This window comes from Neolamprologus multifasciatus, chromosome 1 (assembly GCF_963576455.1).
Source record: "Neolamprologus multifasciatus chromosome 1, fNeoMul1.2, whole genome shotgun sequence".
Classification (NCBI taxonomy): Eukaryota; Metazoa; Chordata; class Actinopteri; order Cichliformes; family Cichlidae; genus Neolamprologus; species Neolamprologus multifasciatus.
This window is the reverse complement of record NC_140439.1, coordinates 26669194-26687750: the sequence shown is the minus strand read 5'-3', so window position 1 is coordinate 26687750 and position 18557 is coordinate 26669194. Positions and strand designations below refer to the sequence as shown.

Below are 18557 nucleotides of genomic sequence, written 5' to 3'. Positions count from 1 at the left end.
TTCAAGACCAATAAGATTAATAATTTCATAAACCATCATGTAAACACAATAGCCTCATTACAGTATAACTCAGGGGAGAAGGCATTGTTAAAAATTAATGCACAAACATTTACAAATCTTTGATGTTTGGGAACAACAAGAAAAGTTACACATATGCAAGGTCTTCATGTGCTTCTGTCTGTTACAACACAGTTAAAATGTTTACAATTCCCTTTGCTCAAGTGCTGATTCAAACCGATTCACTGAGAATCCCAATAGGTTTACATGAAGTGATCTTTGACCAAATAAAAAACATTTTGCAGTGTGCTTGTACAGTGATTGTTCATCTCAACATTGAGTAATCACTCTGAGCAATATATATATGTATACATATATATATGTATGTATATATATTAGGGGTGCAACGATACTCGTATCGATATTGAACCGTTCGATACAGTGCTTTCGGTTCGGTACGCATATGTATCAACAATACAACATTTTTAATTTATTTTATCAACTTTCTTTCTGACGGTGCTGTCTGTGTTGAGCGCTCAGTGGATCTGCGCTCGACAGTGCAGCCTAGGCAGAGTAGTCGAACACAGATTCACTGAGCGCAGGGCAAGCTAGCGAGACAGAAGTTAAGCTCTCCTTGCAACATGGCAAATTGAACCTCCCCCACCCTCATTCAGATCTGGCGTTTGGAACTATTTTGGTTTTCATGTGACATATGACCCTGAAGGTAAGCTCGTCATGGACTACAGTAAAACAGTATGTTGGATGTGCCAGCAATGCTCAATTACATGGGTGGGAACTAGTGTGTTAGCGCAGTTAGCTCGTTAACGTGTTGGCTGTCCAGCCCCACGCATGGGGCAATCCGTGGTAGCTCGTTAACGGAGATGTGCCGTGTTGTGGCGTTAACCTCATTTCAGATTAACGCTGACAGGACCATTTGAAACACAACGAATATGACTGCACATTTACGCCGACATCATCCTAGTGCAAAGACAAGTGGAAGCAGACAAAAACAACAAGCACACATGCTACAAACTTTAGCCGAGTCATTTAGACAGCCGTTAGCACATGATTCTCCTTATGGGGACCTGATATGTTTAATATGCTGCTGTTTAATATACCCCAGGAGAAGGGTATAGTATAGCTTTTATTTTGGAAAGAGCCATTTCTCTGTAATAAACTTTCTTTTCCAAAGATGAGTGATTTCTCGATCAGATAGATTAAATTTTTTTTATTATTTTGTTGTTTCAGCAACATTAAATTTAAAAAATGTACTTTTGAGTTAAAATATATATTTATAATTTTAATAAATTACAAATTAAAAAGGCATGAACATTTTGTCGTATCAAAAAAATATCGAACCGTGACACCAAAGTATCGAACCGAACCGAGTGGGAGTCATTCTATGTAAACACAATTTCTCAGCCCTGAACCAACAAATTTAAATTGCTTTTGCAGAGAAGTGAGCTCTAAAATGTGGTTCTAACCCTTTGAGCACACTTCCTGTTTCCAAAACTAGACAGAGCATTTTTCATTACCCTGTAGACACCGAAACACGTTATCCCTTCTCATTCAGTTTTCTCAGGAGGAGCTACATCCATTAGCAGCTGGAGATGCATAGTGATGGGCCCTATGAGGAAACAGAAGTTAGAGGTAAAACCAACACAAGCACTTAAGTAATCATTATTTCCTATTCAAATTTGATCATATAATTCTACGTTTCTTCTCAACATATATATTTTTCATTTTTACAGTCAAAAATGTAAACTTACTCATGATTTTGCGCCCCAAGTTCACTTTTCGGTAGACAAATGGGTAGTAAAGGATAAGACCACTGAAGATGAAGATGGTACAGTAAAGGTATTCCAGCTCTGGCTTATCAATGATGGGTGCCAAGACCAGGTAGCAGGACACCAGGACTATTATGCCTGCTAAGACCACTGGTATCTTCAAGGGAACAAAGAAGTACATAGGAAGTGTTTGATTGTCTAATATTTGATGCTATAACACATCATAAAAATAGTGACTTTTACTACTACATTTTGAGACAAAAGCTAAATATGGCTGACTAACAAATAAAACAGAAATTACTGTTGACTGCACAGATGAGCCAAAACAGATAGAAATGTTTTCTAAAGAACTGATAAAACTTTCTAAAATCAAGTATATATTTGACTTTCTATTACTGGTCACAACTATTCTGTTAACTAGGTATTGTTAAAATAAATAAAATAAATCCTCATCTCAAGGCTTCATTGGGGTCATTTTTGTATGATATGGTTTGTCAATCCAAATTAACAAGGCATCAAAATGAATAAAATGATCTTTTGTGCCAAACAGCATAAAAGATAAACTAGCCTCACCTTAACTGGTCTGTCCAGGTCCTTTCTAGTGAAGCGCATGACTATGAGAGCCAGTGCTGTCAGCCCATTGAAAAACCACTGAGCAAAGCTGAAGTAGTTAATGAGGGTGTTGATATCTGCTGGAATAATGTAGAAAATAGCCAAAACACCCTAAAACAGAGAAAAATTCAACAGTGAAATGCCATGTAGTGAAACAACACAGTGTATTTTTTATCTGAGAATCCATGTAAAATTTATAGGACTTGAAATGACACTGGTTTTTGGGCTCATTTAAAACTTTTACAATCTGTAATCAACACACCGTGAAAGGACATATAACATTTTAAACAATAGATGGCTGATCATCTGAGGCCAAATTAGAATGCATACAAAATGAGTCATTAAATGCGTAAGACTCACATTGAATATAAGAGCAGGAGCAGGAGTGTAGCGTTTCACATTAATGTAGGATAAGATTTTCACCATGTGTCCTTCTCTGCCAGATGCATAGACCAATCTGTAGAGCAAAAAACATTAGGTTTACATTATTCATTTTTTTTTCTTTTTGCTATAAATTTGTTGCATTTTTTTTATTTGCTTTTTCATTCCCTCCCCTTCAGGATTCTAACTTTCATGTTCAGATGTTGTTTCATTTTTACACATACACAAATATGCACTTCAAACCGCTTTAAAGCTACTGACAGAAATAATCTAGATTATGCCAAACTATCAGCATGACATGCAATATGTAATACAGGGTGGGCCATTTATATGGATACACTGTAATAAAATGGGAATGGTTGGTAATATTAAAGTCCTGTTTGTGGCACATTAGTATATGTGAGGGGGCAAACTCCTCAAGATGGGTGGTGACCATGGTGGCCATTTAGAAGTCGGCCATTTTGGATACAACTTTTGTTTTTTCAATAGGAAGAGGGTCATGTGACACATCAACCTTATTGGTAATGTCACAAGAAAAACAATGGTGTGCTTGGTTTCAACGTAACTTTATTCTTTCATGAGTTATTTACAAGTTTCTCTTTGTTCACAGCCATTGACATGTCGAAGAGGTTAACACGTGAGGAGCGGATCAAAATTGTGTTGATATCTGATGAACGCAGTAACCGGGTGCGTTCATCAGAACCAGATGCATAGACCAGGTAAAACCGGGTAACCGGGTAAAATGCATAGACCATCTCTGCCAGATGGTCTATGCATCTGGCAGAGATGGTCTATGCATTTTTCATTCCATCCCCTTCAGGATTCTAACTTTCATTTTCAGATGTTTCATTTTTACACATACACAAATATGCACTTCAAACCGCTTTAAAGCTACTGACAGAAATAATCTAGATTATGCCAAACTATCAGCATGACATGCAATATGTAATAGATGTTTCTTTTACCTGCCAGCAGTGAAGCAGCTTCCATTGGCAGAACCAAATGTTGAGAAGACAACAAAGAGAGGAACAATCCAAGATGCTGGGTAAAGGACTCTGTCTCCGAAAGTCTAAGAAAATACAAACTAATGTTTCAGAAAATACAAGGTATGAAAACAAGGGGCTATTATGCTCATCTACAACTTTCATAAATAAATAAAATTTAGGCATACTACATGTGGATTAATAACTAGGTCTTTTGGGGATGTTCTCATTTATGTCTGTTAAAATTTGATATCAGTAATAGGTTATTACAGACTGAATTTAAATTTAAAAGTTAACGTCTCTCAGCTATTTTAACTTTCAATGATTGACAAAAGATATTTGTATTTGCTACTTGTTTTTACAGTAATTCAAGATATGAAGCTTGATTTTGACAATTTAATATCAATATTATTTATCACTATGTCTAATTTTCTATCTCCCACCAAAAAGGTAATACAATCTCTTCCTTTTATTACAGACAGTGTTGTAATAAAACTCCTTGGTTGTTTGCATCCATCCTTTACATTACAGTTGTCTTGATCCTGCAGTCAGCTATTGTTGCAGAAAGCTTGTTTTGAACTCAGAGAAAACTTAGCTGTTTCCATTTTACAAGCATGTCCATCTCACATTAATGGTGACTTAAGCTGGGCAAGCTGAGAAGTCAGCAGCTTTTTCAGGATCAACACAAAAACAAACCTTTGATTTTATCTTCACTTTTCTCGAAACCAAACTTTTTTTCTTAAATTCTGAAACACATCATCCTTTCTGTCCAGTTACTGTAACTGTCAAATACTTGAAACATCATACCTAAAAACTAATATTACTAGCTAGCTTGCTTGTTTTAATCAATTTTAAATCATGCTTTTTATTTGTTTTTGTCATGGTTGGCTGTGTGGCAAGCAGAAGTGGTGGACCCAAAATTGCAGGACTCTGGGAGACGGGAATAAACTGAAAACACAGCTTTATTGCTGGAGGAATGATTCACAAAATAAAACTTACAAAAGCAAAACAAAACTCTAAACCGAGTTGCTGGAGGACTGGACATTACAAACACACAGCAAGTTGAGGGTAAGATGTGACAGGGAGCACAGGAAAACACAGGGCTTAAGGACACAGGGGAGTAATTAGGAAATGGGCAATAGGAGGGAGACACAGCTGGGAGAAATTAGGCTAACGAGACAGGAGAAAGGTAAAACTGAACACATTGACATGAGACATGAACTTTCAGAATAAAACAGGAAACTAACAGACACAGAGAACCAGAACGGACACTGAACTTGGCAGGCAGACTCACGAGCAGACACAGTGACACCATGGACAGACAGAGGGAACACAGGCAGGCATGAAACAAACACACTAACACATAGCAAACCTAAATAAAAGACAAGGCAGAATAAGCAAGAATATAAAGAAACACAAAACACCGAATCCTCAGACTCAGGACCATGACAGTTTTTGTTTCTAATGTCTCTGTAAAGCACTTTGAATCACCTTGTTGTTGAATTGTTCTATACAAATAAACTTGCTTTGCCTTGCCTAGATAAAAATGGTTATCAGATTTGCAGTCACTAAGTAAACATTTGTTGAAGTATAGGTGAGTGAATGCCAGGAGCAAGATGCTTATTGACCAGTGTTATCCTTACCACAGCAACCGCTGGAGACAAAAGCAGTTCAGTTGTGGTCATAACAGTGAAGTAAGCAACATTGACCAAAACATAGCACACAGTAACCAAAGGAATTCCAATAACAATCGCCAGTGGTAAGGTCCTAAAATTGATCAACAAAAGAAAAAATATTTTTTAAAAATTCAACACCTTGTGAATTATTGCTTAATACTAGAGTTTCTTTAAGGCATGTTTTACCTAACTGGGTTTTTTAGCTCTTCTGTGATGAAATTTAGTTGGTTCCTGTAAAAGTAATGAAATAGAAAATATATGATACATACTTCTCAGTAGAGCATTGGACTCAAATGTATATGCACATACTCAGTAACCCAGTTAAGTCCAGTTTTCCTGGCCTAATAAACAGGAAAAGAGTTAGCCTCTTCAGCATCTTCGGTAGCAGTAACTTATTCTTTTATGTCTTTTATGTTTTATTTGCCCTTTAAATACAACCTCAGATGAATGACACTAAATCATGTTTTCCATGGAAATTAAAAGGTTTAATACCAACCGGTGCTGCTAATAAACTACACTGCAGTGATCACTGGCAGTTTTGGCAGTTTTCTAGTCTGGATCATTCAGGTGTGTGTTAAGACAGAGGCAAGGGGGAAAGATAGTAAAGATAGAAGTTAGTAAAGATAGTGGAGAAACAACTTTACTCTTCGTCAATCTCAGAAGAGTTGTAAGGCATGTATATATTTTAAAGCAAGCAATTTGAACTTCATGAATCTATAGTGGCAAACATCCAAGGCAAGTGCCAATATTCCCAGGATTACAGAAGTTGCCAAAAACCGAAGAGTTACGTTTCAGAATCTACAGGCCTTAGTTATCATGTTCAGTGTTAAAGTTGATGACAGTACAAATAAAAAAAATACTGAACAAGTATGGTTTTGCTTGGAAGGGTTGCCAGAAAAATGTCTCAGTTCTGTAATAAAATATGGTAGCAAGATTTGCAAATACATCTGAAAAAACACAAGATTCCTGGAAGTATATTCTTTACAAAGATGAGACCAAAGTGGAGAATATTTGGCAAAATCAAAATAAATTATATCAGTACAAACACCTCATACCAACTGGTAGAGGTGGTAGAGGGGTAATGATTTGTGCTTGTTTTGCAGTCACAGGACCTGGGCACCTTGCAGTCATTGAGTTGACCATTAACTCCTCTATATACCAAAGTATTCTAGAATCAAATATGAGACCATTTATCTACCAACTAAAATTGGCTAAATTGGATCATGCAAGAGAGCAGTGATCCCAACCACACCAGCAAAGCTACAAGACAATGAGTGAAAAATACAAATAAAAAATCTAGGTATATCAGTCACTCAGTCAAAATTCAGCCCTTTCTAACTGAAAAGCTGTGGTAGGAGCCATGAATAAACAAATGCCCAAAACCTCACTGAACTGAAGCAGTATTGCAAAAATAGTGGGTCACAAAATCCTCCATAATGATGAAGGAAACTGAGAGTCATAGAAGAAATGACTAAGTTAATTTATTGCTGCCAAAAGGGGTTTTACAAACTACTGAATCATGGAGTGTATTCCAGGTTTCATATACTGCTCCTGCATTTGGACATAGCTATTTCATCATGAGGTTGTAATTTAATGGTTCTAGATCTAGTAAAATCTAGATGATTTTTTGCTCATCTCCTGTTATGTAAAACCTAAGAAAAAGGGGGTGAACTTTTTCACATGCTTGTACTAGCAATGTAATGCAGAAATGCATAACTAAAAACAACATACTCAACCAGTACATAATCTGTAATTGTATAGAAAGCTAAAATAGTTTCACAGGTTCATCATCAAGGCCCACGTTTCTACCTTCAAAGGTTGTGGTATGTGCGTACTAAAAATATTTTAGTGTAATTTGTTGAATACTGCCTGATCTGGATACATCAGTAAGGTTATTTAAGATAAAATGCAAGTAGTATGAAATATATAATTTTTGAAAACAAAGATGTAAAACAGTTTTGTTCTTTTCTTTTCTGAATGCTGAGGATGGTTACAGTGCCCCTTATTTGAATTCAGAAGAGCAATACTCATCATATTATCACATATAGCCTGAGAAAGTATGAAACCAAGTAAATAATTACCATCCATCATAAGCCCAAAGCCCATTATAAAATGCAAGTCCAATTGCTCCAAAAGATGTTGCAGTGCCATCAAAAGCATTTGAAAAATTCTCTGTTTTTCCTAGACACAAATACATAATATACAATAATGTTAGTGGTTAAAGGTTGGTTAACATTTATTAACACAAACATTTAAAGACAGAGTTGTATGTAAAGATCTATAAGAAGACTGACCTTGTGCCAACAGAACGATTCCAGCTCCAACTATGACAAGAATGATTATAAGTTTGGCTGCAGTAAAGACGTTTTGCACATAACTTGCCAGTTTGACACTTAAACAGTTGATGGATGTGATGATCACTGCAAAAAAACAGAAAATGTAATCATATAATTTCCCACCTATACATTTAATATTAAATGGATTTTTCAAAGAAGACTTGGTATTAGGGGTTACTTTAACTCATAATTCTAAATTGCCCACAGGTGTGAATGTGAGTGCAAATGGCTGTCTGTCTTTTTGTGTTAGCCTTGCGACAGACTGGCAATCTGGCCAGGTCGCCAGTCTCACCCTAGGGTAGCTGGCATAGGCTCCAGCCCCCACATGACCCTGACAAGGATAAGCAGAAGAGAATGTGTGGATGGACACAAACCGCACAGCTGGTTTAACTGCTGGCACAGATGGTGGCAGCTGAAATGGCTGCGATGCATGTGGAGCAAGCAGCAGGGCAAAGAGAGCAGCTGTGGAGACTTCAGGACCAGACCGAGCATCATCATGTTGGAGAGGTGGGTGAGGGTCACTTTGCCACCACCCCCTCGTCCACTGGCGGTGATGATATACTGGATGGGGGAGGGTGACGACCCTTGGGTCTTCCTGGAGGCATTCAGAGCCACAGGCGTAACAGTGGTCAGTGGCAGAGTGGCTCAGATGGCGGCTCTGAGCCTGCCGCTGACCTCACGACGAAGCTTCAAGGGCATCTGCCGGGCCGTCATGGATAACTTGGGCCTCTACCCGGAAGACCATCACCAGCGGTTCCGGGACAGTCAAATGATGGCAGAGGACCAGCTGTTCATGTGGGCCTGGAAGCTGCATGACACAGCAGTGAGGTGTCTGCAGCCCGGCCATCAGAGGGAGAGGCGTGGCAATGGTGGTTCTGGAGCAGTTCATGGACGACCTGGAAATGGCACGATGGGTCCGCTGCCATCAGTCAGCAAGCTTGGAAGCCACAGTCACCCTTCCAGAGGACCACCTGGCTGCACGGACCGAGGCAGCAGAGATCCACAGCCAGCCAGGAAACCACAGCTCATGCAAGCACTGAGATAGAGGCTCCCTGGCCCCTCCTTAGCGGAGCAGCCACTGGTGCTTTGGGCCACAAACCATTTTTTACCTGGTCCGCTTGCCCAGGCCCTGGAAGGAGCAGACAATGTATCCAAGCCATGGTGGGTGGCACAGGAGTGCTGGAAGTGCAGTCTGTTATGGTAAATGGTAAATGGCCTGTATTTGTATAGCACTTTACTAGTCCCTAAGGACCCCAAAGCGCTTTACACAACCAGTCATCCACCCATTCACACACACATTCACACACTGGTGATGGCAAGCTACATTGTAGCCACAGCCACCCTGGGGCGCACTGACAGAGGCGAGGCTGCCGGACACTGGCGCCACCGGGCCCTCTGTTGAGGTGTTTCACATACCTGGGGCTCCAAACACCTGCCCTGGTCCAGGAGGGACGTACGGCATTCCAGTAAGTTGTCAAGGGGGTAAACGCCAGGCTTTGGTGGACACGGATAACACACAAACCCTGGTCCACTCAACCCTGGTGGCGAATCCACTCTGCCTTTAATAATGCCCAATGGGAAATGGGCTATTAATGAAGGCAGAGTAGATGGAGGTGAACTGTGTTCCTAGGGATCTTCACAAGTATCCCATTATACCTCTACACATAAAGTTCAAAATAAAAATGCATACAGTGAAGGCTGCAGATAACTCATGCCTATCCCCTATTTCTGGGAACAATTTGCTAAGGATGTGATACGAATGGCTATCCTGTGGATGGTCTACTCTGGTTATTACCTCCTGGAATGCTCATCTGTTTTAGGTCATTTCCTGAGTTGGGATCATGAAAGTGATACTGACTGATCAGGGCACATCATTCATTCATTCATTGTCTCACACACTTAAGGAGTTGTAGGAATTGTTGGGAATTAAATCTGTTCAGACCTACGTCTACCACTCTCAAACTGATGGGTATGTGGAGTAACTGAATAAGACTTTAAATTCCATGATTTGCAAGTTCATTCATGAGGATGAATGCAATTGGGATCACTGGTTAGACCCTTTGTTATTTGCAGTGAGGAAGGCTCCCCAGGGCTCCACAGGACTTTCAGCCTTTGAGCTACTCCTCGGCAGAAAGCCACGGGGGATGTTGCACCTGATTAAAGAAAACTGATAGAAAGGTCCAAACCAAAAATGAGATTCAATGCATCCTGGACCCGAGAGCAAAGCTGCACACTTTGAGGAGGTTATCAGGGGAAAATATACTCCAGATCCGGGAACGTCAACACTGCTGACTCAGGCAATTTTCACCAGGAGACAAAGTGCTTGTATTACTTCCTTCTTTAAGCTTAACGTTACTCACCAAGTGACAAGAACACGATGATTATGGGACATTAACTGTGAGGTGGTGCGGTCGGGGAAGAGCCACACAAATATGTCACCTCAACATTGTGAAAGCATGAAGAGAGGTGGAAACCGACTTTCTGGTGAGCCTGGTTAAGAAAAGGCTCAGATGTTGCTGCTAGCAACATCAGTTTGCAGATGTGTTTTCCCCCTGTCCGGCTGTATGAACCTCTCATAGAGCCCCATAGTTCTTGTGGTGAAAAAAGATGGGTCTGTATTGTACTGCAAAGTGAATGAAGTGTCATGATGTGATGCCTACCCCATGCCCCAGGACAACAAGGCTCTGGACCAGTCAGGCACAGCTGAATTTTTCATGCCACTGGATTTAACCAAGGGCTACTGGCAAATTCCCTTGTCTGCAGAGTCCAAGAAAAAAAATGGCCTTCTCCAATCCGTAAGGGTTGTACCAATTCGTAACACTTCTGTTTGACTTGTTCAGTGCCCCAGCCACCTTCCAGTGCCTCATGGACCAGGTGCTGCGTCCACACGCTTCATATCCTGCTGCCTACCTGGAAGATGTTATCATCCATAGTCATACTTGTGCATCTGCAATGGGTGGCTGGGATCCTGGAGTCCCTGAGGCAGCTGGGCTCACATCCAACCTGAAGAAGTGTGCAGTTGAACAGAGGGAGGTCCAGTATTTGGGGTACCACTTTGGGGGCAGACAGGTACACCCAAAGATGGAGAAAACAGCATCCATCACAGCCTGCCCGTGTCCCAAGACCAAGAAGGAGGTGAGGCGGTTCTTGGGGCTGGCCGTGTACTACCACAAGTTCATGCCCGGAAGGGTGAACCAGATCTGGTCCAGTGGATGGAGTGGTGTTAGGCGGCATTTGTGTAGGTGAAGAAGCTCTTCTGTGGGGAGGTCCCCACACCTTACTTTTCCCTCCCTTTTTGTCCTGCAAATGGACACCTCGAATGGAGGGCTGGCCCTTTTGTCCCTGCAGGTAAGGGGGGTTGACTGACTGATCTTGTACATCAGCCAGAAGCTGACAGCTGGTGACAGGAGAGTGGAGTCAGCTGGAAAGCTGACTCCTTTTACCCCGAAACACTGTGGAAGCGCAACAAACAAAAGAAAGACATAGCAAGAATACTGTGTGGTCTGAGTCATGTGTAGACGTCACAGTTGGCTTTAATTATATTAATTTCAATAAAAGTTTTTTTTTTTTTTACATCTGCAAATTGGGGAGTGACATCGTTCTGGACACCTTACAAATAAGGCACACATTAGCTTGACATGGCTAATATGGCCTGAAAACCATGGTTTCCATTGTAAAGTATAGTATGTATGAACTTCTAAAGTGACTCTGTACTTGTGTATAGTTTATTGCTGTCAAGCATGAACTTACATATAGCCGCTGCTGCTAGAAACTTGGTGACAATTAGAGGTGGAGAGCAGCCAGGGTAGAAAGGAGTAGAGGCATATTCTGCAAAGCTCAGTGTGATGATAGCAAAGGATGAAGGCTTTAATACCATAATAGTTGTCCAGGAGTAAAGTTAGGCAACAATAGAGCCAAAAGCCTCCATTAAATAGGGGTACTCGCCGCCTGATTTGGTGATCATGGTTCCAAGTTCAGCATAACACAGTGCTCCTATACAGCCACACATAAAATCACAAAAACACAGAAAAGAAAATTGTAAAACAACACATAAGAAGGGACTTTCAAAACTTGAGTCCATGCGTTCAAAGCAGTGGTAAGAAACCTTGCATGTCTGTGACACTCATATATGCTTGGTCGTTATATCTCCCTTGCTTCTTATGCTCTCATGGGGCGATCGTGGCTCAAGAGTTGGGAGTTCGCCTTGTAATCGGAAGGTTGCCGGTTTGAGCCCCGGCTTGGACAATCTCGGTCGTTGTGTCCTTGGGCAAGACACTTCACCCGTTGCCTACTGGTGGTGGTCAGAGGGCCCGGTGGCGCAGCCTCGCCTCTGTCAGGCGAGGCTGCGCCTTCAGGGTCATACGTCACATGTCTGGTTTTCATGTGACGTATGACCCTAAAGGTAAGCGCGTCATGGACTAAAGTAAAACAGTATGTTGGATGTGCCAATTACATGGGTGGGAACTAGTGTGTTAGCGCTAGCTAACTCGTTAATGTGTTTGCCGTCAGCCCCACGCACGGGGCGATGTTAACGGAGATTTGCCATGTTGTGGCGTTAACGTAATTTCAACGAGATTTACGCTGACAGCACTAGTTGAAACACAACAAATATGACTGCACATTTACTCTGACATCATCCTAGTGCAAAGACAAGTGGAAGCAGACAAAAACAACAAGCACGCATGCTACAATGTTTACCCGAGTCATTTAGACAGCCGTTAGCACATGATTCTCCTTATGGGGACCTGATATGTTTAATATGCTGCTGAGAATACAGCCCAGAAGAAGCGTATAGTATAGCTTTTATTTTGGAAAGAGCCATTTCTCTGTAATAAATTCTCTTTTCCAAAGATGAGTGATTCCTCAATCAGATACAGGGCTTGCAAAATCGCTAGCCCCGATTTCTCCAGTCGAGCTACCAAAATCTATCTCTGCCCTGCCCGTCGGGCTATCGTAGGAAGGAAAAATATATGTCAATGCTTTTGCATTCTTTCGGAAATGTAGCTGGGTAATTATATCATTGGCATCGGTGAGCCACTGTCAATATGTGACATATTGAAATCGCGTTTGAATTTGCGCTTGTTTTTTGCTTTCACTTTGCAATCGCGTGAACTGTGTATAGAGAGCGACAGTACTGATTGGTGAGTGATTATAATTTGCGCACCAATTCCTCTGACATCGTCTTATCAATCGTTAGCTTACTATGCAAACATGACAAGTGAAATCTCCCGCAGCAAGCTTAAACATGTGAGAGGTTGATCGCGCAGAGAATCGCTGAGAGTTATGTGAGTGCGTGTGTAAAAGCAGCAGGATATATATTTTAGTTCTGCTGAGCCAAATAAGACAGGTCAGGGTGAAGAAGTGACAGCCAAAGAAAAGTTTACCACAAAACAGAAAAGTTATGACAAATCAGACTATAAGGCAAAAAGAAAGTGCAGCTTTATGGTTTCATGGACAAAATAATTTCTGTGGCTGCAATATGATGAGCTAAATAACCAGGGGTGCACATAAGTGGTCCGCAGGTGCGCATTCGCTGTCAAAATAAAAAACGCGCACAAGATAAGAAGTTGCAACGCGTGTTTGCGTACATAAGATTTTCAGGAGGAGGACAGACATTTGTTTAGAACTCTTAAAGATGTCGAAGAAGCAAGCTCCTTTAAGCAATTACTTTGGTGTTCCTCCACCTCCAAAGAAATGTCAGAAGGAGTCCGAACCACAAAAGAAGCGCATATTCTCGGAAAAGTGGTTGCAGGAGGTGAGCTGGCTTCAAACAAATGATGAACGCACAGAGATGTGTTGAAGAATGTGCCGTGAAAATTTAATAAATGACAAATTAAAAAGGCATGAACATTTTTTTTTTGTATCGAAAAAATATCGAACCGTGACACCAAAGTATCGAACTGAACCGAACCGTGAATTTTGTGTATTGTTGCACCCCTAATATCTACATATATATATATATATATATATATATATATATATATATATATATATATATATATACATACACACACATTATTATATTTATATAGTGCTTTTTGAGTCTTGTCTAGAACAGACTACTCAAAGTGCTTTTACCTAACACTTACCATACTGCATACAGTCATCTCCTTTGTATCTGTGAGCTTTGTGTGATACAGAAGTAATTCATCTTAAGACTATTAATGTGCACTAAAAATCCTCACAATAATGATTTTGACTTCAACAGCCAGTAAAAACATCTTCCACAATGAAAAATTATATTCCTGGGAGAAAAACAAAAGGTGATACTGTGTAAAAACATAATTGAATAACACTTCAAGTGAGCTTGTTCCTGTTTTGACCATCGTTATTTGCCTACATGACTTGAAAAGAATATTAGATTCCTGATATAGCAACAGAACTGGTTGCTGAATAAAATGAAATATGAGTTAAAATGTTGGTCTCACCAAGAGTAGATAACACGCCACAAGCAGTCCAGATTAGGAGGCAAGGTCCCACAGCTCCCGAGTACAGCAAAACAGACTTTGGGGAAATGAAAATGCCTGAGCCAATCATAGTCCCCACAATGAGACAAATGCCACTCAGCAGACCAACCTAAGCAAGCACATGGAAAATAAAAAATATTAATGTGTTTTTTCAGTTATTTAATGCCTGTAACTGTTTTCAGGAAACTATCATTCCCATGTGTTCTATAACATCATAAGTATTTTAGCAACACCGGTTTAATGCGTTGCTGTGCTTCAGCTCTTGGGATCTGAAATAATAGTGGAAATAGTTGATGCACCATTTCTGTGTCATATTTTGATTTTAAGTTGGTTGACAGCAGCAGTTAACAAACTCAAGAACTGGTTGAATCAGACATCATTACGTTGCCACGCTGAGTGAGGCAGAGTAAGCTGCTAAAGACTAAATTAAAGATGAAGTCCCTTATCATTAAAGGCAAAATTCTCACATCTCACAACATGTGAAAACAAAAAGCAATGCCACTTTTATAGGTAATTTCATTTTTTAGTCACCATAAGTAGATCAGGCAAGAGATAAGGGTAAGAATGCACTAAATGGTAAATGGCCTGTATTTGTATAGCGCTTTACTAGTCCCTAAGGATCGCAAAGCGCTTTACACATCCAGTCATCCATTCACACACACTAAACTCGTACTTTGTCTAAATCACTGCAAAAGTGTTCCAGATCTTTCTGTGGATCTCATACAGCCTTACCCAGTTATGAAACAAAACCAGAGAGGCTTGTCATCTCTATACTTGTTTAGAAATTTCCCAAGTATCCTTGAGAGGAGTAAAGAGCTGGTTTAATGTTCCTCAACCAGAGTGAAACCACATTCTACATTGTGAATCTGAGGTCCAACAAAGGGGCAGACTCTTCTCTTTTGTACCCTTGCATGCATTTTGTAAGGGAGGATACAGAGTATGGTCCCGTCTTCATAAAAAGGTTGACCACCACTTTAGTTTGCCCATTCAAAGACACCACCTTGACCACAATGTTTCAGAGGCATGTCAGCACACACCCTGATATCCCTTTGTTGGTGTTGATCTGATATCATCATAATAATTTTGGCCAAGGATCAACACAACAACCAATAACCTCTGAGTTTTCAGTTAGTATTTGCCAAGAATTTGGCTAATCCCATTAATTTTTCACAAGTAAACCAGCATGAGTAATGTAAACTGGCTAAAGGCAAACCTAACTTGATAGTATATTTATTATATTGTATTGATTAATGAAAAAATACAGAAAAGACACATTCTGGGGTTATTGAATCCAGGTAACTGAGCAGTGTCCGTGGCACCAAAGAGATAATTAACTAGTTCAGCTTACATTTCACTAGCAGTAAGAAAACAGGAGGAATGTCACACAGTCAATATAAAAAAAAATTACACACTCTTTCAATTCTAAGGTTTTTTTAATCAAAACATAATAGAAAAAAATGGTTTCACAAAATATTAAATTATACTTTTTCATTTATTTAACAAAAAATTAAGCCAAAATTCAAAAAGCAGTATGTAAAAAAACAATAATAGAAAACTAAGTATACCTCATTCAGTGAGAATTGAGTACCGGCCAATTGCCAATAATCAAATACACTTGATTAACTGATCATCAGCAAGTATGACCACTTCTAAGAGCAGAAACATTGTCAAGTTGTGGGTCTCAAGCATTCAAGTGTCTGATAACACAATGCTGTAAAGGAAAGACATTAGTAAAAATGTTAAAGAAGCAATTACTACTGCCAATAAATCTGATGTTTCAAGTCACTTCCCAATGTTTTTAACAGTTACTTGAAAAAAGTAATCAGTAACTAATTACTGATTACTTCCCCCAAAAAGTAATCCCGTTACTTTACTAATTACTTATTTTATAAGTAATTAATCACTTAGTTACGTTTTAAAAACATGATTTTAATGATAGGTAAAAAAGATAGGTAATAAAGCAATAGATCTTTTAGCCCAATTCAAAAAACTTGTTTTATTAGTTTTAATCTTTTAACTTTATCCATCAAGCAAAAATGTAATTATATGCAACATTCTCTGAGTGGAAGAAATTTGTTTGACATTTAAACCTATTTTCTGCACATTCCAGCACATAAAATAAAATATTTTTTGTGTTTACACTCAGTCTTTCAAATAAATGTAAGTGAAACACAGCAGAAAATAAATAAAATAAAAAAGACTCAGCGGTCCTGTTGCTTTATTTTCACCTGTATAGCAGGCTGATGTTTGCCCTGGTGTAGGTGTGCCGCAGCGGTCAGTGGAAGAAGGGTTAGTCTGTGAATTTCCCATTCCCTGGTAGCGTAGTAACGCAGCGTGCTTTCGGGAAAAGTAACAGTAATCTACTTACCTTTTTTACAATAGTAATCCCTTACTTTACTCGTTACTACAAAAAAGTAATCAGATTACAGTAAAGTGTTACTTGTAATGCGTTACTGCCCATCTCTGGTTGTCAAGAGTGAATATTCCAGAAAATTCAAAATTCTAAGGTCAGGCTGTTTGGTGCTCGGAAAAAAGACCCCCCAAAAAACAAGAGCTGCATCTCAGAATCCACAGGCCTCCGCTAGCATGTTAAATGTTGCGAATCATGACAGTGCAATTTGAAAAAGACTATACAAACATGGTGTGTGTAGAAGGGTTGGAAGGACAAAGCCTTTTGTATCTAAAAAGAACATGACAACACAGCTAAAGTTTGAAAAGTTGCATGGGTTGCCAGGTGAAATTGTTGAATAACAATATCCTTTAGGCACACCATATCAACACAAACAACTTTTGCCAAATATTTAGCACACTAGTGAAGGGGTAATGGTTTGGGTGACTCAGCCACAGGACTTGGGCACCTTGTAGTCATTTAGTCAACCGCTAACTCCTGTATACAAAAGTATTCTAGAGTCAGATTTATCTGTCCAACAGCTAGCTTGACCAAAAGTGAGTCATGGACCAGGAGAATGACCCCAAACACATCAGCAAATCTGTAACAAAGTGGCTGAAAAAACTAATCAAGGTGCTGAAGTTCCCTGTCTAAGTCTTGAACCTAATTGAAAAGCTGCATAAACAAATACCTACAAACTTTAGAGCACTGAAGCAATATTGTAAAGAAAATTAGGTGGAAAAATCCTCCACAATAATGTGAGAGACCAATAAGATAATGATTACTTCAAGTTATGGCAAATAAAAATGGTTCTACAAGATACTGAATCATTGGGTGTACTTAGTTTGTCCACAAACTGCTTCTGCATTTTGGCTCAGTTTTTGGTAAATAAATAATGAAACATTCTAATATGCTATGTGTTGTTGTTCATTTAATGTTTATTTAAATCATTTTAGTACCTAGTAAGGACTGGATATTTTTTAAATTAGGATTGATGGAGGGTTACTTTTACCATGACTGTAAATGCCGATATAATAAAAGAAGAGACGCAGCAGAATTAAAAAGCAATAAAAAGCAATATTACATAAAAACAAGTCTATAAAATGTGTTTAAAGAAGAGACCAAAGTAACTGATTTTCCAAGCCTTATCTCTTCAGGTAGGTCATTCTAAAGCCTAGGGTGTGGTTACCTTTTAGATTTATGCTTCAAATGTGAGACAGCCTCCCAGAAGGGCCCTACCTGAGGATATAAAGATGCAAACATTGGGTAAAATCTTAAAAAACTATTAAAATAAACAGCGATCTGGTGGGGCTTGATATAAAGATATAAAGCCAGTGACTTTTCTTTATGCCAGAAAGAGAATTGGTTCATACTTACATCTTTTTGAAGAGCAACGGCCTTCACCACCTCCTTGTTGTCTTTGATAAGGTCAGTGGAGCCATTCTGTGACTCCTTTCTCTTCCTTATTCCACTTTCATCCATAGCAACACACTGGTCTATGAGGTAACATAAGTGTTGACACACATTACAGACCACTTGCATTAACTTTTACAGGAAACACATCTTTGTCGTCCCTGGAAAAGGTTATCATGACATGATAATGTTTAGAGGGAAAACTACGCTCTTCCATGGGCAGCAAATGTTCCCTTTCATCAGGATATACAGTGACTCTCAGAAACAAGAGCTCACTAAAAATCCACTCAAAGCCAAATCAAAACTAAATTTGTTCACACATTGATTCCCATAATCGTACAGATTTAGTTACATTACCAGGAACAGATATGGCTCAACTGCACAAATTTTGATTTTAAAGACTTTCACTACAGTATTAACCTCATGCAGTGATATCTTAGACTAGTTATCAATAGAGCAGCTCAATAACAGCCTTAAAGAGATCACTGAAATATCTTTAGAAGGGTTTTGGGTTGA

At 39.4% G+C, this 18557-nt stretch overlaps 1 protein-coding gene across 1 annotated transcript; it reads right to left on the bottom strand.

Moving 5' to 3' along the window:
- Positions 1-1489: 1489 nt before the first annotated feature.
- Positions 1490-18118, bottom strand: LOC146525882 (b(0,+)-type amino acid transporter 1-like). Its single transcript, XM_085137696.1, is given in 12 exon segments — positions 1490-1624; positions 1767-1941; positions 2358-2507; positions 2757-2853; positions 3743-3846; positions 5404-5527; positions 5623-5667; positions 7518-7617; positions 7731-7856; positions 11523-11765; positions 14201-14348; positions 18006-18118. Coding segments are annotated over 12 exon segments (1479 nt in total). The 5' UTR covers positions 18111-18118; the 3' UTR covers positions 1490-1562.
- Between the last annotated feature and the right edge of the window lie 439 nt (positions 18119-18557).